General features: G+C 53.7%; 1 protein-coding gene across 1 annotated transcript; it reads right to left on the bottom strand.

The window, feature by feature from the left end:
- Window positions 1–2,014: 2,014 nt before the first annotated feature.
- Window positions 2,015–27,882, bottom strand: BIK (BCL2 interacting killer). Its single transcript, XM_070788793.1, has 6 exons — window positions 27,831–27,882; window positions 22,780–22,948; window positions 5,322–5,471; window positions 3,972–4,079; window positions 3,171–3,288; window positions 2,015–2,525 (listed from the first exon to the last, which is right to left on the bottom strand). Exons 1-6 carry the CDS (start codon window positions 27,880–27,882, stop codon window positions 2,445–2,447), a joined length of 678 nt encoding a protein of 225 aa, XP_070644894.1. The 3' UTR covers window positions 2,015–2,444.
- Between the last annotated feature and the right edge of the window lies 1 nt (window position 27,883).

Genomic DNA, 27,883 nt, shown 5'->3' with positions numbered 1-27,883 from the left:
CCCCTGCCCTCTGCCTGACTGGGACAAGCCTCTGGCTCTCCCTTTTGGACACTGGAGAGTCATCTCTGATGTTGCTGTGGACTCAAGATTGAGACCGGTTTCAGCTCTGGCATGGGGAGCAGCCAGAACGGATTTCACTCTAGATCCCAATCTGACTGGATTGGAGGATCCTGGGGTGATGGAAGTCTGGGCCACCTCGGTCAAGTCCCCTGCCTCTGAGCCTCAGTTTCCCCCATCAGGGGGGCTTGTCCAGGTGGACGGGAGTGACGTGCTGGCCCTCCACAGCTGGATCTGCATCAGCTCAGAAGGTCAAGTGCCACGTGGGAGCTAGAGCTGCGGCAGGCACGCCTGGGCTGGTGTGAACCAGGAGACACAGTGGGGCCGACGCTGGCCCGTCTGCCTCCGCGCCCCGACCTGTCCCCGCCCCAGGGCCTTTGTACTGCAGTCCAGCTCCCCCAGCCCCTCCTTGGAGAGGACGCGTCTCACCCTCTGCAGGCCCCGGCGTTTTCTCAGTCCCCTGGTGCCCTCAGCACACACCGGACAATACTCTTAGCTGATGGATGTGCTTCTTTTTCTTCCGTAAAGAGACTGTGAAATCTGAGCCAGGGACCCGTGCCTTCTTTACATCCCCAGAACCTACACCAGCGGTTGATGTAGTACAGTGGGGGCTCCTGGTGCCACGGGTGGAAAGTGTTGCAAACCCCAGGACAGGATGACCCTGGCAAACGGTATCCCTGAATTCGCGCAGAGAAAAGTCACACCCCATCTAGCATCAGCCACATCCAGAGGCTCCATACGATGTTTCCGGCTCCTCTCTCCTCTGAGGAGCCCCAAACTCCTTGGAAAGCCATGGGCATCCACATGGGTTACACAGCTGGATGGGCAGTTTGTCCTGAGAGCTCAAGATGGAGCAAGCCAGGAGGACTTCCTGGAAGAAGCACCTCTGGATTTGGCCGTGCCACATCCTTAGCCATTCTACAGTGGGTCCCTGGGCCTTGGAGTCAGTAGATCACACAGGTTGAGCCCTCTGGTCACTCCCGGGTCTACAAGCTTGGTGGGAATTTGGTACCAGTCTGAGATGGAGAGTGAGCTCTCCAGACAAAGCCAGCTGCACAGATGGGGCATCCCAGCCATTGCCTGGGAACTGGGAGATTCTGGGCTCCACTCCCCAGGCCCACCATGAGGTTCTCGGGGCCTGACATGGTGACACCTCACAGGAAAGGGAGTGAAGTCAGGCCTCAAAGCCGTGGAGGGCCAGACCCTGGGGAGCTGCAGCATAAGGCCTGGGGGCGTGGCGGTCCCTTCAGTCATGAGGGTTGGAAGGTGTGCAGGGGTGTGGGCAGAATGGAGAGGGCAGGGTCTGACCAGCCTGCTGGAAGGCAGGGGGTAGCTGCACCTGCTGGGTCAGCTCCAGGGCGGAGTGGGGGTCAGCAAAGACTCACCATCCCTGAGTCCTGGCGGGGGTGGAGGATGAGACTGCAAAAGATGCTGAGGGCCGGGGAATGGAACGGGGGTGGGGAAGCTGGAAGGTGGCTCACCCCAGCCCAGGGCTGGCACGAGGTGGTGTGGAGAGACAGTACCAGAGGAAAGAGGGCCCCCTCTCAGGGTTTAGAAGCTGCCCTGGGTCAGGTCTGGGGTGGGCTGAGCCCGCAGGGTGGGAGCCTGGCTTCCTGCCCCGGTGCCCCTGCCCAGCAGCTTCTCTGCACCCCGTGGACATGACGATCCCCAGCAGGTAGCCCTGGATGAGCGGACACAAGGAGGGCAGATGGCCCAATTGTAAGAGGCACTGACAGCCCAGAGGAAGGTATCCCGAACAGCAGGCTTCAAGCACTGAGACGTGATGAGGGAGTGATCCAGCTCGTGCAGGCCAAACAGCACGCCAGCCGTGGAAGGTGCAGGAAGGAGCTGGGAGCCGGGTGGGGCCGCAGGTGCCCTGGTGACCCGGGCACGCCCTGCCTTCCCCACACCCCTCCGGCAGGATGCAGCCCACCGACCCCCAGAGAGGACCAGAGACTGGCTGGAAACCAACATTTTATTGAGCTCTCCTCGCCCCGCAGAAATCTATTCCAGCAGATTCTCTGTGCCACGGGCATCCTAGACACGGGGGTGTGACCAGCACTCCCCCCGCCGCCCCCTGTTCGACCAACCCGTGAGAGGGAGGCTCCGTCCCAGGACAGGCCACCGCAGAGCAGGCTGGCGCCGGGAGAGCAGGTCATTAACCAGTAACGACCCCAGAGGTATAATAAATTCATTTCTCTTACAAAAAAAAAAAAGGAAAAAAATAGTATGAACCTCAGTGTCCCAGCACTCAGAGTTTAAATTAAAAAAAAAAAAAGCATCATCAGAAAACAGTTAAAAGACAACACCACCAAAACAGGGCCACCGCCAGGGTGGTGGTCGAGAGGGAGGGGCCAGCCCCACCCCCACACTGACCAGCAGTTCGGTCAGTGGGGGCGGCACCCCCAGCTGAGCATCGCCACCACCAGCAGGGACAGCGCCAGCTCGGGCCACAGGCTGGGCGACACCTGTGGGATGAAGGTGGTGACAGGTGAGGACCTCCAGTTGGCAGGAGGCCCGCCCGTTCAACCCCCTGCCCTGGGGACACGGGGAGCCAGCCAGGCAAGGGTGGGAATGGGGGTGGTGGGGGGAGTCGTCGGGTAACGTGGGGGCTGCAGGAAGAACTGGGGGGGTCTGGGACGGGGTGACCGGAAAGATGGGAAACACGGGAGGGGCAGGAGAGGACCATGGCCCTGAGGAGGCGGCAGGAGAGGAGGCCGGCCCACTGAGGGCTGCTGGTCTGCCAGGAAAACCCATGTGATATTGACAGAATGGACTGGGGCACTGATGGGGAGGGAAGGGGAGGGGTCCGGAAAGCTGCTCGCCGGGACAAGAGGCAACTGTGAGCAGCCGGTCTGCCTGATGAAGGCAATTCCTGGCAGAGGGGGAAAAACACAGCCCAGATGAGGAAGCAGATGCATGCATCCAGCCCATGAGCCACAGCCTCAAACCCAGAGGCCCCTGGGGACCAGGCAGTGGCAGAAGATGCAGGGAGCAGGCCAGACGAGACAGTCGGGAGTGACATCCAGAGAGGGTGAGCCCCAAGCAGCTGCTCCAAAGCAGTCACCACTCACTGGATGGAAATCAAGGTCAGGAGTTCAAGGCTCGCTTACCCGGTCCCTGAGAGTCAGGAAGCTCCAGAGCCTTCGGTTCTCCCTAAGGTTGGTGAAAGCAGCCATAAAGCTTCTCAGAACATCCCTGAGCCCTACGTGGCTGTAGGGGAAAAACAAGCTGCAAGACAGAAAAGGGGGCAGGGCCGTTACACAGGAACAGGGGCAAGAGGTGGCCCACAGGGGACCACTGGGGAGGAGAGGGCCTATCCCCTCCCACCCACTGTCACCCAGCCCTCTGGTTCTTAATTCACCCCGGTGGGGATCTGGACTTGCGTCCTGGGAGCTGGGCGACGCCCCACCGCTCATGGGCTCCCAGAGGCCGGTGCGAGAGGAGTCGTGTTCCGAGAGAACCCCGGGCCCCTCTAAGGCAGGCTGCTTCCCTGGACACCAAGACACCCTGCCAGCTTGCATCCTGGTCTTCGGTAGTCAAGGCTGTCTCTGGTCTCACCCGGGCAAGTCTGCGAGGTTCTGAGAACCTGCAGGGAAGCTGGCAAATGCTGGCAGCTGAGTCCTCCTGCAAGGACCCCCCACCCCCATGCAGAAGGCTCTGCCCATAACGCTGGGCATGGAGCTCCATCCCGGCTCCCTGAGCACTTCCTGTCGTCTTCAGTCAAGACTCTTCTGGAAAGGGGCTATCTTGGCTTGAGGATAGCGGGGAGGGGAGGGCACTGGGGTCTGCGGCCCAGGACAGCTCCAGGGACTAGGTGGCTCTGGGCTCCGGGCTGCCCCCCCCACCAGGAGTGGAGCTGCGGGGGGCCAGCCCTGGTCTACGGGCGTCCTCGGCCCAGTGGGGCTTGTCACCTGTACATGGTCATCCAGAAGGGCTCAACGAACTGGGGCAGCAGCAACCTCAGCTCCATCTCATCGGCAATGGAGGCCAGCTGCATGGCCAGGTAGTGTGGACTGTCACTGCGGGGAGGCAAGGAAAGGGACCTGGGGTGGTTGGGCTGGTGACCCCACGCCCCCAGGCCCCCAGATCCACTCCCAGATCCACCAAGGTGGGGGCAGGGAACCCTCGCACGCCCCCTCCTCTGGCTCCTACTTTGCTTCAGAAGAAGCCAGTGAGGTCCCATCCCCAGGGGAGGTCCCTGGAGCACAGATGCTGGACCCTGGGGAGGGGGCTGCCCCAGTGGAGCCTGCCCCCACCCCCGTCTTGTGGGAGGGCAGGGAGATACTCAATGCCTGTGACAACAGTTAGCCTCCCTTCCCCTCCAAGGTAATCCGAGCGCCCCGGAGAGTCCAGGGAGGTACCCTGGGACATGTTTCCCAGTCCCTAATCCCAAACCCACCTCTGATGTCACCGCCCCTTCTGAGAAAGGAGGGGCTACCTGGCCCTCCCCCACCACTGACTCCCTGATGGAAACGGAGATGCTCACATTCACACCCTGGGCACCTGGGCCGGCTTCAGCCTTGCTCCCAGGGGGCTGCCCACATTCCAACCTGGTGACTTGGCTGGAAATTCCCCGGACTCCAAGTCCCTCCCAGCCTAGCCCCGGCCACCTGCCCAGTCTGGGCGGGGAGGTGGGGGGAGAAGAGGAGGGGGGGATGGTGACACTAAGGAGGGCTGGCTGGCAATCAGGTGGCAGGCTAAAGTCAGGACGACACTGCCCCCAACTCTATTTACACGGAGGGGAAGGGGGCAGGTTTCCAAGTCCCTCCATCCCTAAGATTCCGACCAGCCCCAAGCCCAAGCCCAAGGTCTAATGGCTAAGAGTTTTCCAAGGCCTGAAGTGGGAGGGAAGCCTCTAGAAGCCTGGCGCTGATGCTGGGACAGTCTCCCCCTCCCTGCCTTGATCGCCAGGGTTGGGAACTGCATCTGAAACCGCCTCCTTCTGGTTCTCTAAAACCAAATCCATCTCTTATGAGACCTTGATATGACTATGGTCAGAAGGGCCAGGAGGCACTCTGTCAAGGCCACGAGCTTGAGTCATTCTGATGGCCAGCACCGCAGGGCGGTCCTGGAACTGACTATGCTGGGTGCTTGGAGGGGTTCCTCTGTGAGCAGCTCTGCCCAGGGCACTTGCCTCCGTGACCACGCCCCGGGAATTTCCACGCTGCAGCCCTGCCTGGAGAACGCAGAGGGCTCTGCTAACCACCTGCCACAGTCATTGACCAGGAATGAGGGTGGGCCGGGCCCAAGGTTACCCCTACCTGTAGGGGGAGATGGGGTGGAACTCCAAGATACTGGTCACACCGGGAAGCCCTGAGTCTTGGTCGTCCAGGAAGCCTGGGCCATGGTTTTGTAGGAAGGTGTACAAAAAGAGGTTCCTAGAGAGGGGTCTTGCTTGATACATTTCTTCTCTGGAAGAAAAAGACAAGGACCGGATGCTCAGAAGTGTGCGATCTGGGGTATCATTTACTAGCACTTACCTCTACCCCGGCTTCCCCAGGCATGAATTCTGCTGTGTGCCTCTGGGAGGGTCACCATGCCTCTCTGTTCTTTCTCATCCATCTCTCAGGGATTTGGAGAAGATTTATAAGGGGTCTTGCCTTCTTCCTTTGTGAAAAGAGAATCAGGGACTTCTTCCCTGGCGCTCCAGTGGTTAGGACTTGACACTTTGACGGCCGCGGCCCAGGTTCAATTCTTGGTCGGGGAACTAAGATCCCGCAAGTCAAACGGTGTGGCCCCCCCAAAAAGAGAAAATCGGACTATAAATGCAAGGCTCTGATGCTATCCCCAAGAGGCCTATAGTCAAACAAAAAATCCCAAATGTCTGGTGTCATAGTGGACTAAGGCTGGGCTCCATCCAGAGTGCCAATTCCTTGGGTTCTGCCAGCTTCATACTGCTACTCCCCCTAAGCAGAAAGAGGCACATATCACAGGCTAAGCAAGGAAAAGTCATTCCCAATGCCAACTCCCAGAGAGACAGTGTCAGTTTTTAAACAGGCACAGCATAGCACACACGTTTTCAAAGCCAGGATCACGCCTGGAGCGGGGTTGGATGAACTGGGAGATTGGGATTGGCATGTATCAAAGCCGTGGTTTTTCCAGTAGTCATGTATGGATGTGAGAGTTGGACCATAAAGAAGGCTGAGAGCCAAAGAACTTATGCTTCTGGACTGTGGTGCTGGAGCAGACTCTTGAGAGTCCCTTGGACTGCAAGGAGATCAACCAGTCAATCCTAAAGGAAATCAACCCTAAATATTCATCGGAAGGACTGATGCTGAAGCTGAGACTCCAATCCTTTGGCCACCTGATGCGAAGAACTGACTCATTGGAAAAGACCCTGATGCTGGGAAAGACTGAAGGCAGGAAGAGAAGGAGATGACAGAGGATGAGAAGGTTGGATGGCATCACCGACTCAATGGACATGAGTCTGAGCAAACTCTGGGAGATGGTGAAGGACAAGGAAGCCTGGCGTGCTGCAGTCCATGGGGTTGAAAAGAGTTGGACACCACTTAGTGACTGAACAACAAAATGTATTAAACAGATAACCAATGAGAACCTTAAAAAAAAAAAAAATGGGATCATTCCTTCCCCAGTATTTTATAACCTCCTTTCTTCTCTTGACTGTCTCAGCTCTCCACTCCCCGGCTCCTTGCTAATAGATCTAGCTTTCCCTGAGGTGGCCCTGACGTGTGTTCACCAGTTCTAATACTTCTGTTCTCACTTTCGCCGGCATGCCTTGAAGCTAGTGATGGGCCTGTAACCCACTTCCGGTCAATGAGGTCTCAGTCTGACCCGGGGGTTGAAAGGGAGCAGACACGGGCTGGGCAGCTCTGTTTACATCATCATGTGTGACAGCTGGTTAGGCCTATGACGGTGCTCACCAGAATTTACCCCACACTGTATCAAACAGCCTTCACTCCAGAACACAGTGAGGAGCCAAAGGGCCCGAGTTCAAATCCCAGCTCTTCCACTCAGGAGCTGTGAGATGTCACAGTTTTCTCATAGGTAAGGGATCAGGAGCCCCCCCACTAGGCTGCTGGGGGATGAAGGAACCTCCTTTAAGTGTCAAAACAGTTTTGAAAACTGATCCATTTATTTGGCTCAGTGTTGGGTCTCAGTGTATCACGTGGGACCTCTCGTTCCGGTGCTCCGACTCTCTAGTTGAGACGCGCCCATTTAGTTGCTCCAAGGTATGTGGAATCTTGGTTCCCCGACCAGGGTATGAACCTCCATCCCCTGCACTGCAAGGCAGGTTCCTAACCTCTGGGCCATCGGGGCATCCCAGGTACTAATACTTTGAGCACAGCCTGGTGGGGAGCAGCACTGTTATGACCTCTGTACCTCAATCCACTATTCTTTCAATAATAATTAAGAGTAGGGACTTCCCTGGAGTCCCGTGGCTAGGACTTTGTGCTTCCAGGGCAGGGGGCACCAGATCCACTGCTGGTCAGGGAACTAAGATCCCACATGCCATGGATGCGGCACCCCCCCCCAAAATTAATTGTATCAACAATCACCTGGTTTACACCCGGGCCTCCTGCTCCCCAGGCCAGGGTGGACCAATGTTCATTCCTAACTGCGGCTAAGAGGTACGCAAGCACAGGGACGCAGAGCCACACCCAGAGCGCACTCGTGCTCTCAGCGCTAAAGGAAACGCAGACAGGGCAGGGGCTCGTGGGCAGGCAGGTAAGTTTCCTGGGTCCTCCAGGTGCCGCCGGGCGAGTCTAGACAAGTCATTCTCAACAATGCAACCAAGCTGCACGCAGAGATGGACATGACGTCATCCGATGGCGCACACAGGTATCTGGGTGTCTGGGGCACCCTGGCCTTTGAGAAAGAAATCGCATAAGGACAGCATTGTTCCACAGAGAATACATGGCCAGAGTCTGCATCAAAGGGAGCGAGCGGGCTGCTTCAGTTTCCTGGGAGAGAAACAGTTTTACATCTGTTCCAGATGAAAGCGCGACGTGAAAGGCAGGTCGCGGGCGCTGGGGCTGGAGGGAGCTGACGTGTACACACAGCCACAGGGGCCACAAAAGAGCCCCAGTCTGACAGATGCCGCCCGCACCTGTCAGGACAGCCCCTTCCCCCGCGGGCTGAAAGGCGCTGTCGGGTCAGGCCTGGTGGGTGGAGCCAGGAGGGTGGCCCCTGGCACCCAAGGCAGGGTGAGGGGAAGGGCGCAGCCACCTGCCAAGGGCACCTGCAGCCAAAGTGTTAAAAGCAGGCTGCCCCCGCCGCCAGCGACCCCACCCCAACCCTGCTGCCAACCAGCAGGCCCGCACACACAGACAGGGAGGGTCCCGGGGACGTCTCTAAGACCCCTAAAAGGCTGTTAGCAACACAGACACCCAGCGCAGGGGCCACTCCGGGTGCCTAAATCCTCGCCCATTCGTTCTGGGGTCTACCAGTTAAAAGCTATGGAGTGAGTCTAGAGCCACCTGCCACGTGGCCTAAAAGAGTAGATGACATGACGAGTGCGGCTCGAAGCCACTTCTGTAGCCAGGGGTGACTACTATTCCCCCCTTACGATTAGGAGATGCCGAGCCAGGGTCACAGACCCTGCTCCCAGGTCAACGCCCCTGGAAGGAGGGGCACTGATGCCATGGTCGGGGAGGGGAGTGGACTTCAGTTAGATTTATAGGGAAAATGGTAAATGAGTCTTTTTCTTTGGGGCTTCCCTGGCGGCTCAGTGGTAAAGAACCTGCCTGCCAACGCAGGAGACTCAGGTTTGATCCCTGGATGGGGAAGACACTCTGGAGGAAGAAATGGCAACCCACTCTAGCAGCCTTGCCTGGGAAATGCCACGGACAGAGAAGCTTGGCGGGCTACAGTCCGTGCGGTCACAAAGAGCTGGACACAACTTACTAAAGAATGATAACAACAAACTTCTTCTATCTTTCTTTTTTGGGCCATGAGTGTTAACCACTGGACTGCCCGGGAAGTCCTGTAAATGAGTCTTAACAAGCTAGATCAACACAGAAAACTCAAGAGCATTCCTACAAGACAACCTGAAAATACTGTAGACAGGAAATACAACTGTGGAAAGATAAGGTTTCTGATCAGGAAATATAAGGTTTTTTTTAATCTAAGAAAGGGTGCTTAAAATCTATAAGGACAAGAACTTCCGTGGCGATCCAGTGGTTGAGACTCCCAGCTTCCACTGCAGGGGTTAGGGTTCCATTCCCTGGTTGGGTAATTAGGATCCTGCACACTGTGCAACGCAGGGGGGGTGACCCCCCAAAAAATGCCTTTATGGATAGATACAAATTCCATTAAAGGACTTAAAAGATCCAGATAAATGGAGACAGGTTTTAACGTTAAACAGATTCTAAGCCCAGTGAACTTGACCTCGTGTTAGGCCAGCATTTCAGGAACTCTGACCAGGAGCTCTTGCTGCCCTCAGGCACCAGGCCACAGAGTGTCTATGCAAATGGCCATTTTCAAGGGAAAGCTGGCCCAGCCCTCATTTGCATCTGTCTCTGCTCCCTTAGCCCCTCACTCTCCCTCCAAGCCCCTCTGCATGGGGCTGTTCTCTTCCCAGAGATGGCTTGTGCTCCCATGGACACCCTTGCCCCGCTGGTAAGGGGTCGCCAGGGGACTTCATACCCCACTCCAGTACTCTTGCCTGGAACATCCCATGGACGGAGGAGCCTGGTAGGCTGCAGTCCATGGGATCGCACAGAGTCGGGCACGACTGAGCAACTTCACTTTCACTTTTCAGTTTCATGCGTTGGAGAAGGAAATGGCAACCCACTCCAGTATTCTTGCCTGGAGAATCCCAGGGACGGAGGAGCCTGGTGGGCTGCCGTCTCTGGGGTCGCACAGAGTTGGACACGACTGAAGCAACTTAGCAGCAGCAGCAGCAGGGAACTTCATCCGGCATGTGGCTCAAGCTTCACCTTGAGCCACTATCCCAATATCCTTCGGTTCCCAGTAGACGTGCCTAGAATCCTTGGGCACCTTGGGTACCAAAGGATGAGGGTCCCTGAGTCCTACGGGGCTGGTGCCTGACCTGGGACAGTGATGACTGGCAGCTCGGGCATGAGGCCTGCACTGCATGTGACCAGCTTTGAGGTGGCTGAGCATCATGAGTGGTGCCTCCCCAAGTGAACTCAACTGTCCGGGGGCAGGGCCTGCCCCATCTGCACCTTCATGTGAGTCCCCAGACCCTTCTGGACCTCTGATCAGAGCTGGCCTGGGATAGACACCAGACTCTCCTCTTCCCTTGATCATCATCTGAGCCCTGCCCTGATGCTCCAAAACAGGTGGGGGGATATTGAACTGACGTCCTAACCAACCACTCACTTGCAGTGAGATCTTGGGCAAGACCCTCAGTTTCCTTATCTGCTAAATAGGCATAATGGTCCCACGCTAATAGGGTTCCTTTTCCGAGCAAGAGCCAGCACTAGAGACTTCCCTGGGGATCCAGTGGCTAAGACTCTGCACCCCCAATGCAGGGGGCCCAGGTTTCCTGGTCAGGGGACTAAAGATTCCACATGCCACAGGACCCAGTGCAGCCAAATAAAGAATGTTTTCTTAAAAAAGAACTAACACTAACTGTCTTATAATCCTGGCTGATGTTTGGGTATCAACTATTGTCAAGCACCAATTTAAGCCCTGTATGTGGATGAAAATGCTCACCACTTAACCCCGTATCTATCAACGAAAGAAGTGAAGAAATTCAAGTCCTTAGCCTTCTTACCCCAGTCAGTGCAATGGTTCTGGCTGGTACTAACGGAGGAGAATCAACAAGCAGACCTAGGCTGTTCTTGGGGCTCTAGATCTGAGCGAGAGGACAGTGGGGGCAGGGGCCTTGCAGCAGCCCCCCAGAGCTGGTCCCTCCCAGCGGCCCCCTCACTCCAGCAGAGGCTGAGGGCTGGGCCCGTCCCATCTGGCGCGTCTCCTGCTGGGGGCCTCCAATCTGACCTCCACGCAGCAGCCTCAGATCTGACCCCTCCACCTGCTCCATCACTCCCCAGGCCCCTCGGGGGACACCACCGGGAGCCGCTTCTCCTCCTGGTCACCTCAGCCCTGCCGCCCCAATCCTAACCCGGCTCCCACCACACTAAAGAGCGCGTGCTCAGACACGTCGGGCCTCCAGTCTTCGCCTGGGCAGTGCTGCTGGCCATTCTCGCTCTCCTCTGACACCCCTGTTGGCCCCCGCTGGGTGTCCTGGGGGACAACCCCCGTGCCCAGCTCCCTCACTCCTCAGTGAGGACACCAGCAAGAGCCATTCCACGGGGGACAACCAGGAGCTGGGACTTCCCTAGTGGTCCAGTGGTTAGGACTCGGAGCTTACCCTGCAGGGGGCCCGGGGTTCCATCCCTAGCTGGGGAACTAAGATCCTGCAAGCCCTGTGGTGCAGCCAAACAAAAGTTAAAAAAAAAAAAAAGGAACTGTCGTCACTACCGTTATTAATCCCTGCTTCCCAGCCCACAGCACCGGGCAGATAAATGCTTGTCGAGTGGCTAAACAGGGGGGCGAGAACTGACATCACTGCAGCTGCAGATCCAGGAGCCTGGACTGGTTTCAAGCATCTATTTTTTTTCCCCAGCGTATTTGCAAAGGAGGAGTTTAAAACTCTTCTTTGGTGGAAAGGAAGGCACACCCACGCAGGCGGCAGCCCACGCTCACCCTCCTACACACGCGGTGGAAACCCATTTTCCGCTGGATCTCAGGATGCAAATCGAACCTCTCAGCAGCAGCCCCCACAGTCACGAGGACGCCTGTGGGGCTTGGAAGGAGGGGGTGTCAGCTCTGGACCGGCCAGGCTGCAATGTCACGGGTGTGCCTCTTCCACACACACCCTGGGATGGAAACAGCTGCCCCTGCCTTGTAGAGGGGATGAACCCTGAGTTGCCCCCCAGCCCAACCTTACCCATGTCCCTGAGGGCCTTGCAGCAAAGCAGGAACAGGTGAGGCCCCCTCTGGTAAGTGAGTTCTCGGGGCCAGGCCAGTGGATGCTCTGGACCCAGATGCAAAGCCCTGGCCCCCAGTCTTTTCCTTTGGGGGCCCACACACACACATGTCCCCCCAAGGCCCTGGTGTACAAAGCACTCAGTGCCCACAGCATCAAGCAGAAAAGCCCTGACTTGGGCAGGACAGATGTAGGTTCCTGTCCCAGCCCTGTCACTGCCGTGAGACCAGGAGCAGTCACCTAACTCAGAGTCACCCAGCTCAGAGAGAGTTCTCCTGCACAGAAGCAGCACAGCCTCCAGGGTTGCAAAGAGCATCAAAAGATACAACGGTTGCCCATTTTCTGCCACCTCACGGGAGTAGGGAGCTCCATAGCTGGCTAAGGAATCAACAGATCCAGAAGGGAGTGAGAGACCGCTAGTCCCTACTTCTCTGGGGGTCAGTTTGACAGTGTCTATCAACAGAAGCAGAGATATTAAGAAGAGATGGCAAGAAAACACAGAAGAACTGTACAAAAAAGATCTTCACGACCCAGATAATCACGATGGTGTGATCACTGACCTAGAGCCAGACATCCTGGAATGTGAAGTCAAGTGGGCCTTAGAAAGCATCACTAGGAACAAAGCTAGTGGAGGTGATGGAATTCCAGCTGAGCTATTCCAAATCCTGAAAGATGATGCTGTGAAAGTGCTGCACTCAGTATGCCAGCAAATTTGGAAAACTCAGCAGTGGCCACAGGACTGGAAAAGGTCAGTTTTCATTCCAATCCCAAAGAAAGGCAATGCCAAAGAATGCTCAAACTACCGCACAATTGCACTCATCTCACACGCTAGTAAAGTAATGCTCAAAATTCTCCAAGCCAGGCTTCAGCAATATGTGAACCGTGAACTTCCTGATGTTCAAGCTGGTTTCAGAAAAGGCAGAGGAACCAGAGACCAAATTGCCAACATCTGCTGGATCATGGAAAAAGCAAGAGAGTTCCAGAAAAACATCTATTTCTGCTTTATTGACTATGCCAAAGCCTTTGACTGTGTGGATCACAATAAACTGTGGAAAAGATGGGAAAGAGATGGGAATACCGGACCACCTGATCTGCCTCTTGAGAAATATGTATGCAGGTCAGGAAGCAACAGTTAGAACTGGACATGGAACAACAGACTGGTTCCAAATAGGAAAAGGAGTTTGTCAAGGCTGTATATTGTCACCCTGTTTATTTAACTTATATGCAGAGTACATCATGAGAAACGCTGGACTGGAAGAAACACAAGCTGGAATCAAGATTGCCAGGAGAAATCTCAATAACCTCAGATATGCAGATGACACTACTCTTATGGCAGAAAGTGAAGAGGAACTCAAAAGCCTCTTGATGAAAGTGAAAGTGGAGAGTGAAAAAGTTGGCTTAAAGCTCAACATTCAGAAAACGAAGATCATGGCATCAGGTCCCACCACTTCATGGGAAATAGATAGGGAAACAGTGGAAACAATGTCAGACTTTATTTTTCTGGGCTCCAAAATCACTACAGATGGTGACTGGAGCCATGAAATTAAAAGACGCTTGTTCCTTGGAAGGAAAGTTATGACCAACCTAGATAGCATATTGAAAAGCAGAGACATTACTTTGCCAACAAAGGTTCGTCTAGTCAAGGCTATGGTTTTTCCTGTGGTCATGTATGGATGTGAGAGTTGAACTGTGAAGTAGGCTGAGCACCGAAGAATGGATGCTTTTGAACTGTGGTGCTGGAGAAGACTCTTGAGAGTCCCTTGGACTGCAAGGAGATCCAACCAGTCCATTCTGAAGGAGATCAGCCCTGGGATTTCTTTGGAGGGAATGATGCTAAAGCTGAAACTCCAGTACTTTGGCCACCTCATGAGAAGAGTTGACTCATTGGAAAAGACTCTGATGCTGAGAGGGATTGAAGGCAGGAGAAGGGGATGACAGAGGATGAGATGGCTGGATGGCATCACTGACTCTATGGACATGAGTCTGAGTGAACTCTGGGAGTTGGTGATGGACAGGGAGGCCTGACCTGCTGCGATTCATGGGGTCGCAAAGAGTCGAACACGACTGAGCGACTGATCTGATCTGATCTGATCAAAGTCACAAGCACACAAGCCCTTTGATTTCTAGAAATGTGTCCTCCGTGCAGGCCTGCATGTACCTGGCAGGTACCCCTGCGCCAAGATCTTGAAGGCACGTGAACACAGCGGGGAACACAGATTAACTGTGCTGTGTCATTACTGTTCAGTGGCTACGGTGGCTGACTCCCTGCCACCCCATGGCTCCTCTGCCAGGCTCCTCTGTCCTTCACTATCTCCCGGAGTTTGCTCAAACTTGTGTCCATTGAGTCGGTGATGCCATTCAACCATCTCATCCTGTCGTCCCCTTCTGCTTTTGTCTTCTGTGCTGCACACATATTAATAATAAAAAAAAAAAAGACAAACACCTCTATCTGCACAGATCCATCTCCCAAAAGAGAAAGAAGATTAGGAAAGAGGGGAAGGGGCCTCTCCGGGACAAAGGTAAGAAGGAGACTTAAATTTTTTTAACTCTGCATGTTTCTGTCTTTCTGAATATTGGTGTTTGTCTCACTGATTCAAAAAATCGAGCAAAAATAATTGTTTCCAGTTCATCACCTGAATTTTCGTTCTGAAAGGATGATGTTTGTCTGAAAGGGTGATGTTTGTCTTCAAGGTCTATTTCAGGAATCGAGCATCCAACCTGTTCCAGCCCCCACCCCACCCACGCCCTCCCCACCTGGCAGGGGAGGCCAGACTTAGGAACCTGCAGATGCCCGAAGCAGCTGGTCTCAGGTGGGCGGGGCTCACTTCCTTTAAGTGATGGAGAAACAAGGGGGTGAGAGGGGGTGGGGGAGGTGGGCGGGGGAGCCGAGAAGAAAGTAAGAGGAGGGAAAGGTATTTTAAGCAAAAGGCTGGAAATTCAGCGTAGGAGCTGGAAGCCAGCAGCGTGATAGCCCGCTCCAGTAGTCTTGCCTGGAGAATCCCCATGGACAGAGGAGCCTGGCGGTGCTACGGTGCACGGGGCTGCAGGGTCTAACACGACTGAGACACTGAGCACAGCTCGAAACAGGCTTCCTCAGCCCTACCGCTGCACCGGCGTCTCAGCCCTCTGCCTTGAAGCCTGGCGCAGGTGCTGACGTGGGCCACCTTCAACCAGGTGCAGACACTGCAAGAGATCCGACCTCGGGACTGCCCTGGGGGTCCCGGGGCTTAAGACTTCGAGCTCCTGATGCAGAGGGCCTGGGTTCGATCCCGGATCAGGGAACCAGATCTCACATGCCAAGACCCGGCACAGTCAAATAATTAAATGAGAATAAAATATATTAAACAAAAGAGAGAGTGAGAAATCCAACTTGGCTTCTAGCTGGGGTGGCCTCGGGCAAAGGCTTGCCCTCTCTGGTCCTGTAGTTTAAAGCTCAGTAACCCCACACCCTTTTGATTTGCATCTACTGAGTCCAGCCTCCTGAGGGTTAGAACAGTGAAGGGCTGAGACTATTGGATGGATCTGGACGGTGAAATAAAACCAGGAAGAAAAGGTACTTCTTTAAATCCTGAGCAATGGAGCCAGCTGAAGGAACAGATTTCTGACACTGATGATGCAATAAGAAAACCGTAAAATCAGAGCCATATAAAGCCTGGACTGTTCTAGCTGTTTTAATCCGTCTTTTACATTGGTTTTTGTTTTCTAAACATTATTTTCCAAGCTACTGTATATTTGGATTGCGGGACAATTTGTACGATGAATACTTTTTTTTTTTAAGAAATGTGCATTATTAAAAATATTCTGGACTTCCCTGGTGGATAAGAAGCCACCTGCCAATGCAGGGGGACATGGGTTCGATTCCTGGTCTGGGAAGACCCTACATACCTCAGGGCGATTAAGCCCAAGCAACTCCAGTGCAGCCAAAATTTAATTTAAAAGAATATTCTGAGTGGAGCTAAAACAAAAACAAACAGTGATGGGTCTGTCGCCCACTCAAGCAGAGGAGCTCCATGACATCCGGCCCCAACTCCAGGACACATTCTTGGCCAGAGCTGCTGTGAGATGACTGGGCTCCAGGTCCCCAGGGCCTGGCCCAAGGATCTCAGGAATGTCAGCGGAAAGAGCGATGCAAAATCAGCGCCCCCTTCTCCTCCCTCTAAAATGGAAGGAGGTGGGCCTCTGTGTATCATGGAAAGAAGTCATGGTTAGCTGTGATCGACAGGACCAAGACATGGAACCTGCTCTGAGCTGTGTTTACATCTCACTGGTTACACATTATTTATGAAGGAAAACGCTGAGCCAAGGGGCCCTGGGCTACAGGCACACCTGGGTTCTGATCCAGCTTGGCTGTGGTACTCTGGACAAATTCCTTAGCCCCTGTGCTCAGTTCACTCAGTCGTGTCTGACTCTTTGCGACCCCCTGGACTGTAGCCCAACAGGCTCCTCAGTCCATGGGATTTCCCAGGCAAGAATACTGGATGGGGTTGCCATTTCCTCCTCCAGGGGGATCTTCCCAACCCAGGGATCCAATCTGCTTCTCTTTCATCTCCTGCATGGACAGATGAATTCTTTACCACTGAGCCACCAGGAAATTCCCACACTACACTTGATCTTAGCCAAAAGCCCTGCTGGACCCCCTAATTCTTCACTTACTAGACAAGCACTGGGGACAGATTCTTTTCTGTTCTTTCCCGCTCAAATATCCATTAAAAAAAAAAAAAAAACTGAAGGGTAACAGATGAATAATTCTCTTGACAACTGATTTTGAAATTGGCTTTAAACCAGTTGGCTGAGGTCTGAAAGTTTCTGCCCCGCCCCAAATTCCTCTGTGGAAAACCTAATGCCTGTGGATGAAAAAAGGAGGGGAGGCCCCGGGAGGCAAGGAGATCCTGAGGGCTCTGCTAATGGGTTAGGACTCTGCTAAACCAGGCCCAGGAGTGCTCCCTTCACATCCTCCACTGGGGACACAGGAAGTCTGTGGCACCCTGACCTTGGCCTTCAAGCATCCAGAACAGTGAGAGGTAAGTATCTGTGGCTTATGAACCACCCAGACTAAGGTGTTTGTTAGAATACACACATCATGAAGTGAGGAGGAACCAGGTGGGGATCACGGTGAGGAGGCCTTGCACGGCCGGTCTGCAGGGGGTCCCAGTCGGCCGCGTCCTCGTTGCCACCTAAAGGGGGCCCCGGGCTTCCATCTCCATTAGAAAAAGAACGGTGCCAAGGTACTGCTTGGGGCTGCCGCATACATTTAAAAAGGCTGTATGTCAAACAATAAATGCTGAAGAGGGTGTGGGGGAAGGGAATCCTCCCACCCTGTCGGTGGGAATGTCAACTGGTGCAGACACCACGCACAGCAGTGTGGAGGTTCCTTAAAAAACTGAAAACAGAGCTACCATACGATCCAGCAGCCCCACTCCAGGCACATATCTGGAAAAGATGAAACTCAGGTTCACAGTAGTACTATTTACAACAGCCAGGACATGGAAACAATCCAAGTGCCCACCAACAGATGACTAGTTTAAGATGTAGGGTGTGTGTGTGTGTTGTTATGTTGTGAAGTCATGTCCGAGTGGGCTGGGTTGCCATTACCTTCTCCAGGGGATCTTCTCGAGTCAGGGATCAAACCCCCATCTCCTGCATTGCAGGTGGATTCTTTTACTGCTGAGCCACCTGAGAAGCCCACACACACCCCTGGGAAATCCTCCCCCAACACACACACACGAAATATTACTCAGTTATAATAAGAATGAGGGCTTCCCTGTGGCTCAAACAGTAAAGAATCTGCCTGCAATGCCGGAGACCCAGGTTCAGTCACTGGGTTGGGAAGATCCCCTGGAGAATGAATCGGCAACCCACTCCAGTATTCTTGACTGGAGAATTCCATGGACAGAGGAGCCTGGTAGGCTACAGTCCACGGGATCGCAAAGAGCCACACACGACTGAGTGACCAACTTGCACTTTTTTTTCAAAAAGAATGAACTGTTGCCATTGGCAGCAACATGTATGAACCTAGAGATTGTCATTCTCAAACAGAGAAAGACAGTTGATATCACTTACATGTGAAATCTAAAACAGTACAGATAAATTTATTTACTAAAGAGACTCAGGCATAGAAAATTTATGTTTACCAATGGGGAAAGAGGGAGTGTAAATCAGGAGTGTCAGATGAACAGATCTACACTACCATATATAAAACAAACAAGGACTTCCTATATAGCACAGGACACCACGTTCAGTGTCCTGTGATAACCTAACAGAAAAGATTATATATACACATATATATACAGATATCCAGGTCACTTTGTTGTACACCTGAAAGTAACACAATACTGTAAATCAAATATACTTCAATTAAAGTTCGTAAGAATTTACATGAAGGACTATGTGCTCCTGGGTCCAGACACTAAGGGCTCAGAGAGACGTGGCCCTCACGGTCTCCTTCCTTCCAGACAGTTTTGGGTCTCCCCAGCGCTGCGGGGTCTCAACCACTTACCAGATCTGGACACGGACCCCTCCAATCAGCAGCCTTGGGGGCTCCCCTTTCTGGGGACAGATCCTGGGCTGCCTACTCCTCTCTTTCCACACCCTCAAGCCCACCTTTACACCTCCTGCTACCTCCCCAGGTTGGCATCAGGGACCTGCGTCTTCCTCCAGGCTCAGAACTTACTTCCTCCCAGGACAGAATTAATTGCTCCTAACCCAGCACCTTGTGTAAACAGACCTGGATTAGGCACACAGCCCATGACAGTCTCATTAAATGTTTACCTGTCTGTCTGCCCTGGCTCAGAGCAGGAACTAGTGAATGAGGACAGCCCAAGGGAACCAGATAATACAGGCCCAACAGAATGAAGGGACTGGGCTCACAGGACAGTCAACTCCTGGCCAGGGCACGCTGGCCCCGACACGCTCAGCTTTTGAGAGGAGGCAGAGGTTGCATGCATGGTATACAGCAGGGTCCCAACCCCTGGGCCGCAAACCTGGATGGGTGCAGGGCCTGTGAGCAACCCAGCCAGCAGGAGGTGAGCGGCAGGTGAACGAGCAAAGCCTCATCTGTACCTACAGCCGCTCCCCGACGCCCGCATGACCACCTGAGCTCAGGAAAACAAGCTCGGGGCTCCCACTGACTCTGCATGATGGTGAGCTATATAATTATTTCATTCTGTATCACAATGTAATAATAACAGAAAAAGAGCATGATCACTGTAGCGTGCTTGAATCATCCCCAAACCATCCCCTCCGCACAAGTCCGTGGAAACCAATCGCTAGTGTCAAAAGGGTTGGGGACCGCTGGTATACAGTCAGCGCTCACTAACGGGAGGCTCTTGGTCCGTGAACTTGGAGCTCCGCAGCGGTGCACGCCCACCCAGTTCACCGCTGGGATTTCCCGGATGCGTCATTGTCTGCAAATGGGAAATCCGCCCATCTCTCTGGCCAGCCTCCGAGCCTTCGCTGAGTTCCATGCCAGACCCAGTGCCTCTGCCCAGAGCCAGGTGGGCTGCCCACTCCGGCCCTGAGCCTGCCTCTCCTCTCAGACTCTGGGTGACCCCGGGTCTTCTCCCACCTCCAGAAAAACAGGTTTACCAGGCAGCGCCTGGCAAGGCCCAGAGGGTGTTTTGTGTTGTCACAGCCCAATATTGACACTAGGGAAATCAGCTGCCCTCCCCAAGCCCGCCCAGGGCCCTGACCACCAGGCCCGGCCTCTCCTGCCCGCCTCCAGGCCAGTGAGGGACTCGGGCCGGGGACTTATTTGCTTACATTCTGTGTTTCGCCCAGGGCCCGGCCCCAACCAACCCACGGCAGGACAAAGCGCCGGCCGCACACGTCCACTCAGACCCGCCGCAGGCTTCCTGGTGGCCGCCGACAACAAAACCCAAGTGTGCCGGGAACTTCCTTGAAACACCGAAGAATTGTTCTGGGCCAAGAGAAAAACAGCCCGACTCTCGTGGGATCCACTACGGCCACGGGAGGGGAAGCCAGAAGCCATTAATTGTCTACAAACTTAATGGGATCACTAAAAACAGGATGCTTTCCAGGGAGAGGGGGAAACACCTCGGAGGTCAGGGTCAAGACTCACTGGTGGATGGAGCCGTTCACCGAGGACCCCCGTCCATTTCCTAGACGACCAGACGTGAGAAAACGGACGACCACTGCTCTCTCCTTTCTTTGCAGCTCAATTTCTGTATCTGTGCTTGTGCTCAGTCACGTCTGACTCTGTGACCCCGTGGACTGTAGCCCGCCAGGCTCCTCTGTCCATGGGGATTCTCCAGGCAAGAAGACTGGAGGGGGCTGCCATGCCCTCCCCTCCAGGGCATCTTCCCAACTCAGGGAAGGAACTCAGGTCTCCCGCATTGCAGGCAGATTCTTTACTGTCTGAGCCACCAGGGAAACCCAGTTTCTACACCTACTGACCACCTAATAAAACTTACAATAAACATATTGATACATACAACCAGCTATGTTTAGAAGCTCTAACCAGCTTCTTCCCAGAGTGCTCAGGTTGTGATGGGCACGGGGGATACTCTAGTGTGATCTTTCTCAACTCCTGTTCTAGGACTTCCCTGGCGGTCCTGTGGTTAAGACTCTGTGCTTCCAGTGCCAAGGGGCCCAGGTTTGATCCCTGGTCGGGGAACTAAGATCCCACAAGCTGTGTGGCATGGCCAAAAAGAAAAAGAAAAAAAAACAAAAAATAAATTCCTGTTCCAGTGGAGCTATAGGCTTGTGTAAATCATACTAAGTGAGCATGTGTAATTTCCACACTGTCTTGACAGTCCTGAAAACAATAAAGTAAAATCCTAGGCCAGCCCACACTGTCAATAGAGTGTATTTCTCCCAAGGCCGTTCTCGCTGAGACAGACTCTATTCTGTCTATGGTATGTGTATCTCTCTAAATAAATTCACTTCTTACTTATCAAAAAAAGAGAGAGAGAGCTTTAGGGCAGAGGAACCCCTGGGAACAGTGGGAGGGCTGCGGCTCCAGATCAGGTATTCACAGAAGGCTTCTCAGAGGAGGAAGCAATTGCGATAGTGAGTCTGGCATCCACAGGGGCGGTGCCAAAGTACATCACTGCACTTATTTTAGGCCTCACCCGCTCCCATGGAAGGCTGCACAGAACCTCTGGTGCTTAGAGAAATATTCCTGCTGATATAGTTCCCACCGAAAAAAATAAAATCACCTGGCAGCCATCTTAGAGGGTAAGTTAAAACTGTTTCCTGCCCCGAAGGACATTCCAAGGCACTGTCCCCCAGAAGCCCCTCTTCCCAGACTCCACTCCTCCCAAACCAAACACAAGCAAAAGTAAACTTGTACAAGCTAATGTTGGTAAGGCTGGAGAAGCCACAGTGACCCCGAGGTTAAGACGGTGGGAAATCCCCAAATCCTGGACTGAGAAGGGAGGGGAGATGAGACCATGGGGAAGACCAGCACCACCAGCCCAGTGCTAAGACCGGGATCCGGCCACTGCGGCATCAGATGCCAACCGCCCCAAGTGTGCCGCTCCTACTAAGAACTCATTCCAAGGACAGCCCAGAATAAGTAGAAATAGAGTTAAAGAGCTAACTCCGGAGAAGTCACTAACGGCCACCAACACTCGGGGGTGGTGTTCCTCCAGCCCTGGTGGGAAACCTCATGGACCCATTTTACAGAATGAGCAACTGAGGCTCAGGGGTGCCAGAACCCAGCGAAGACAACACAGCCAGAAAGTGGCTGAGTGGAGAGCTTGGCTTGGCTTCTAGGTAACAGCTCTGGGCTTTTTGGTTAGACAGCATTTGTAATGCCTCCTGAACTCAGGCTCAGTTTCTCCAGCCGTACAAGGAGGCCTCCAGTCCTTGGAGGCCGGCCAGCGCAGAGCCCTCCCTAACGTGGTAAGGATAAAGCCATAACCCTCCCTTCCCGGGGAGCTGCAGCGAAGCTTAGGAAGGAAACCAGGCCGCATAGGTGCTTGGAAAACGCTACAATAGCAGCAGCGGCAAGAACAACAACGTCCTGGCGAAAACTATACTAACAATTAACGGTTTACCAAACGACTCACACCCAGGAGGTGGGGAGCCCGGAGCCCCTCAGGGCTGGTCCTGGCAGCGCGGGGCCGGCGGCGGGACGCCTCGCGGTCCCCGGATGGGGCGCGCCCGGCGGTCCCTGCTTTGCACCAGCGGCCAGGGCGCCTTCCCCGCGGGGCGCACCTGACCCGGGCGTGGGCAGGCAGAGGGCGCCGCGCCCGCCCGGCGCGCAGTTCCTGTTCCGGACTTCCCCGCGTCCCGCGTCCGGCCGGGCTCGGGCCCCCTGGCCGGTGCGCGGCGCCCGGGCACCCCGGGCCGGCGGGGACCGGTTCCCGACGCCATCTTCCTCCCCCGCCCCCACCCTTTTTCTTTTTGGGGGGACCGCGCCGTCGCGGCCCTGGGCTGGCAGCCCTGCGCTCGGGTCCTATGCCCAGAGGACCTGGGAGTCCGGCTTCGGAGGGAGGAGAAGGGCGATCTGGCGCCGGGTCCCCCGGGCGCGGGGCAGACGGGCCGCCCCATTGCACAGATGCGGAGACTGAGGCCCCCAGAGGCCAAGATCTCGCACCGGAGAACTGGAGCCCCGCCCCACCACCCCAGCCAGCGAGGCGGGTGTTTCGGAGCCAGGGTCCCCAGACGCCGCCAGCAAGTAAGTAATCCAGCCGGGACAGGAAAATCTGGGGCCACTGGCCTCTCTACCTTCCAGCGGGCGCCCAGGGCAGCCCCAGGGCGCTCACCTGCCGGGCTCGGGCTGGGCGGAGGGGTGGCCGGCAGGGAGCGAGGGTCACAGCAGGGGCGGGAGGGCTCACCTCGCGTCCGGTGGTGGCAGTGGCGGCGGGTGGTGACGGCGGCGGCGTCCACAGAGTTCGAGCCGCGAGGCGTATTGTCTGCGGCTAGGGGCCCGCGTGCGCCAGGGTGTCAACCGCCGGCCCCGCCCCGGCCCGCCCCCAGGGCCGCGTCCCCGCCCGACTCCAGGACCTGGCGGGGTCCAAAAGGCAACAGAACTGCTAGGGGGTGATCTGCTTACTCGGTTAGTGTCTCTCTGTCTCCTGCGCTCTGCAGGTTTGTGGTTCGCTCCGCAGAACTGTCGGGATGAATCCCCCTGACTGCATTTGTGTGGGTGATCCAGGGTCTCGACATGGATTGCCTCAAAGAAGTCCTTAGGGCTGCTTGATGCTTTTTTTTTTTTTTTTCATGCACATGCAAGAAAGAGAACTTAATGACCTGCTAAATGACAGCGTGACTTCAGTGCTCAAATATCCCAGCTCTCTGTGCTGGCAGCTTCAGGAGTTAAGTTTTGTTTGAGTTTGTTTTTTTCTTCAACTTTTTTTTTTTAATCGCGTGAAAACGCACAAAACAGAATGTAGGGTCTTTACTATTTGGAAGTGCACTGTGTAGTGGTATTCATGTTGTTCTTCAGTCCCTAAAGCTGTGTCCGACTCTTTGCAACCCCATGGACTACAGCACGCCAGGCTTCCCTGTCCTCCACTATCTCTCGGCGTTTGCTCAACTCATGTCCATTGAGTCGGTGATACCATCCAACCATCTAATCTTCTGTTGCGCCTTTGCCTCCTGCTCTCAATCTTCCCCAGCATCAGAGTCTTTTCCAGTGAGTCAGCTCTTCAAGGGTCATGGTGAAGAGTTTGACAAAACGTGGTCCGCTGGAGAAGGGAATGGCAAAGCATTTCAGTATTCTTGCCTTGAGAGCCCCATGAGCAGTATGAAAAGGCAAAGCACGTTCGACCATCACTACCATCCATCTCCACAACTTCCCATGTTTGAAAACACCTGCTAAACAGTAGCTCCTCCTCCCTCCCCCAGGCCCTGCAGCCATCAGGCGTTAGGCTCTTTTTTTTTTTTTTTTACAATTTATTTATTTATGGCTGTGCTGCGCCTTCGTTGCTCCCTGCGGACTTTTTCTGGTTGTCTGCGCTTCTCACTGCAGTTGTTCTCTTGTTGTGGAGCAAGGGCTCTAGGCAAGTGACTCAGTAGTTGTGCTGCAGGGGCTTCGTTCCTCTGAGGCACGTGGGATCTTCCCAGACCAGGGATGGAACTTGTGTCCCCTCCCCTGGCAGGCGGATTCTTTCTTTCTTTCTTTCTTTGGCTGTGCCAGGTCTTAGTTGCAGCACCAATTCAGTTCAGTCACTCAGTCGTGTCTGACTGTTTGCGACCCCATGGACTGCAGCACACCAGGCCTGCCTGTCCATCACCAGCTCCCGGAGTTGCAGCATGCGGGATCTTAGTTCCCTGACCAGGGATGAAACCCCAGGCTCTGTCCACTGGGATCTCAGAGCCTTAGCCATTGGACCATTAGGGAAGTCCCAGCGGGTGGATTCTTAACCACTGGACCACAGGGAAGTCCAGGCTTTAGGTATTTTTAAGTCTTTTTCACAGATGTGAACAGTTAGACTCCAGCTTTGTAGAAACAGCCTCAGCAGCATCCTACCAAAGTCAGGGGTCTTCCTGCACCCCCTTCCTCCCACCCCCTATCCTTCCAGCTGTACCATCCACTTCACCTGTGTTCCTATAGCCATGGTGAGGACAGCCCCCCGCTGCTCTGGCGCTCCTGGGTCTGGGGGGAAATGGGTGGCAGAGAAGGGCCTCAGAAACCTCCCGGGAGAGAGGAGACATCAGAAAAATTCCAGGAGGGGTGGTCCCCAGCCCTGGGATGGGTTGGGGAGGAGTAGGGTCTTGAGTTCCCAGCCTGATATTGAGTTCCCAGCCTGGAGTGTGTGGAGGTGGAGGAAGACAGGGCAGAGCACCGGGATTACAAAGTAGCTGTTGTCCCAGGAACAGGACAGGCTTGCCTGCCTCCTTCCTGCTGCCTCTTCTCAGAGAGAAACAGCAGGTTCCGGGGAGCTCCCCTCCCCTGAGTTCTGCTGTTTGCTACCCACTGGGAGTCCCCCCACCCCTTCTCCCCACCTCTGGAGTGATGACATGGATATATTTTTTTTTCTTCATTGTTCTCATCTGTAAAATGGGATGGCAGCATGCCCCCTCCCACCTCCACCCTATAGGGTTAGAGGGAGGGTCAGAGGAGATAATCATCAAAGGTTTAGTGAAGACTAAACTTTGAAGGTCAGCTTCAAGACCCCTCCTTCCCTCTCTTCTGATTTTGTAATCCTTTCTGTGAGAGCCTCTCAAATCAGGTAAACTCCAAACCCTACAAAGCCTGGATTGTCCTGGGCTACTTTATAGACGGAAGGAGGAGCCTTCCAAAATAGGGACTTCTCTCTAAATGTGCTCTGCAGATGGGAAAACAGACTCAGAGAGACGAAGCAGACTCCCTGGCGGTCCAGTGGCTAAGGCTCCACGTTCCCAACGCGAGGGGCCTGGAGTTCATCTCTGGTCAGGAAACTGGATCCCACTTGTTGCAGCTAAGACCTGCAGCAGCCAAATATATAAAAGTAAATATTTTTTTAAAAGAGGGAGGGGCAAAGCAAGCCATGATCTCACTGCTAAGTGTAAGAATGTTTCCAGAGGGGTCTCAAAGCTGAAGACATGGTGTCTGGGATATAGTTGGTGTGCTGCACTCAATAGGTCTGCAAATTTGGAAAACTCAGCAGTGGCCACAGGACTGGAAAAGGCCAGTTTTCATTCCAGTCCTAAAGAAGGGGGATGCTAAAGAATGTTCCAACTATCGTACAACTGCACTTATTTCACATATTAGCAATGTTATGCCCCAAATCCTTCAAGTTAGGCTTTAGCAATACGTGAATCGAGAACTTCCAGATATAGAAGCTAAGTTTAAAAGGCAGAGGAACCAGAGATCAAATTGCCAACAGTCACTGGATCTTGGAGAAAGCAAGAGAATTCCAGAAAAACATCTCCTGCTTCACTGACTACGCTAAAACCTTTGACTATGTGGATCACAACAAACTGTGGAAAATTCTTAAAGAGATGGAAGTACCAGACCACCTGACCTATCTCCTGAGAAACCTGTATGTGAGTCAAGAAGCAACAGTTAGAACTGGATGTGGAACAACAGACTGGTTCCAAATTGGGAAAGGGGTATGACAAGGCTGTATATTGTTACCCTGCTTATTTAATTTATATGCAGAGTACATCATGAGAAACGCTGGGCTGGATGAAGCACAAGCTGGAATCAAGATTGCCGGGAGAAATATCAACAACCTTGGATAAATAGATGATACTACTTTAATGGCTGGAGAAGGAAAAGGCAACCCACTCCAGTTTTCTTGCCTGGAGAATCCCATGGACAGAGGAGCCTGGTGGGCTACAGTCCATGGGGTTGCAAGGGTCAGACACGACTTAGTGACCAAACCACCACCACCACCACTTTAATGGCAGAAAGTGAAGAGGAACTAAAGAGCCTTTTGATAAAGGTGAAAGAGGAGAGTGAAAAAGCTGGTTTGAAACTCAACATTTAAAAAACTGAAATTATGGCATTTGGCTCCATCACTTAATAGCAAATAGAAGGGGCGAAAGTGGAAGCAGTGACAGATTTTCTTTTCTTGGGCTGCAAAATCACTGGGGACAGTGACTGCAGCCATGAAAGTAAAAGATGCTTACTCCTTGGAAGGAAAGCTGTGACAAATTTAGACAGCACATTAAAAAGCAGAGACATCACTTTGCCGACAAAGTCAGTCTAGTCAAAGCTATGGTTTTCCCAGTGGTTATGTACAGATGTGAGAGTTGGACCACAAAGAAAGCTGAGGGCTGAAAAATTGATGCTTTGGAATTGTGGTGTTGGAGAAGACTCTTGAGAATCCCTTGGACTGCAAGGAGATCAAACCAGTCAATCCTAAAGGAAATCAATCTTGAATATTCATTGGAAGGACTGATGCTGAAGCTGAAGCTCCAATACTTTGGCCACCTGATGTGAAGAACTGACTCATTGGAAAAGACCGTGATGCTGGGAAAGATTGAAGGCAGGAGAAGAAGGGGATGACAGAGGATGAGATGGTTGGATGGCATCATCGACGTAAGTTTGAGCAAATTCTGGGAGATAGTGGAGAACAGAGCAGCCTGGTGTGCTGTGCAGTCCCTGGGGTCACAAAAGGTCAGACACAACTTAGCAACTGAAGAACAACAATGAACATTAGCAGAACAGATGGAGGAGAAAGGACAGTTTAGGGACAGATAGGGGATAGAAGTGCCCAAGGAAGGGCTGGGTGAAAATATTTGCCTTGCAAGGTTCCCAAGTAATATGCAGATTAAATGGACAGGAGGAAGCAAAAACCGTTGGAATAGGAATTGGGCCTGTAGAAGGCCTTGGCTTCCTGTCCAAAAAAGGATCAGATGGCATATGATAATAGCAATAACAATAACAATAGTAGCTGCCATGATCCATTCAGATCCCTCGATCCTACTACCAAGCATTTTCTATTATTGCCTGCAATCCTTACCTCTGTCCCATGTTACAGACACTGGTGCGTATGAACAGTCCATGTATCAGTACAGGCCAGAGAATCCTGGCGGCCTCATCTTACAGATCAGAAAACTGAGGCTCTGAAAAAGAAGGCCAGCCACTTGTCAGAGACCAACCAGCCCATGAACAGCAGAGGCAGATTCAAGCCTGAGTCTCCCTACTCCTGCCACAGTGTCCTTTCCACCCACCATAGCTGGCCTCAGCTTCCCTTTCCCCACTGAGATTTGCTGGCCTGTCCCAGGGCCAGTGGACAGGGAGTCCCTTCCTTGCCTGGGAGCCTCCCTCCCAAAGACTCTGTGGATCCCCCCCAGCCCTGGGTAAGCCCCTCCTGCTGGGGCCATGACTACATCTCTCTACAATTCAGGGATCCATGGGCCAGCAAACCCTCTGTGCCAACTTAGGGCTGAGTTTTGTTCTTACTGTGATTTGCTTTGATCATTCATTTAGCAAATATTGATTGACACCTACCGTATGCCTGGCTGGGGTGTGGGTGATGGCGATCTAGAGATGACTCGTTCATG

This window comes from Bos indicus, chromosome 5, assembly GCF_029378745.1.
Source record: "Bos indicus isolate NIAB-ARS_2022 breed Sahiwal x Tharparkar chromosome 5, NIAB-ARS_B.indTharparkar_mat_pri_1.0, whole genome shotgun sequence".
NCBI lineage: Eukaryota > Metazoa > Chordata > Mammalia > Artiodactyla > Bovidae > Bos > Bos indicus.
This window is presented reverse-complemented; position numbering and strand designations above follow the sequence as displayed.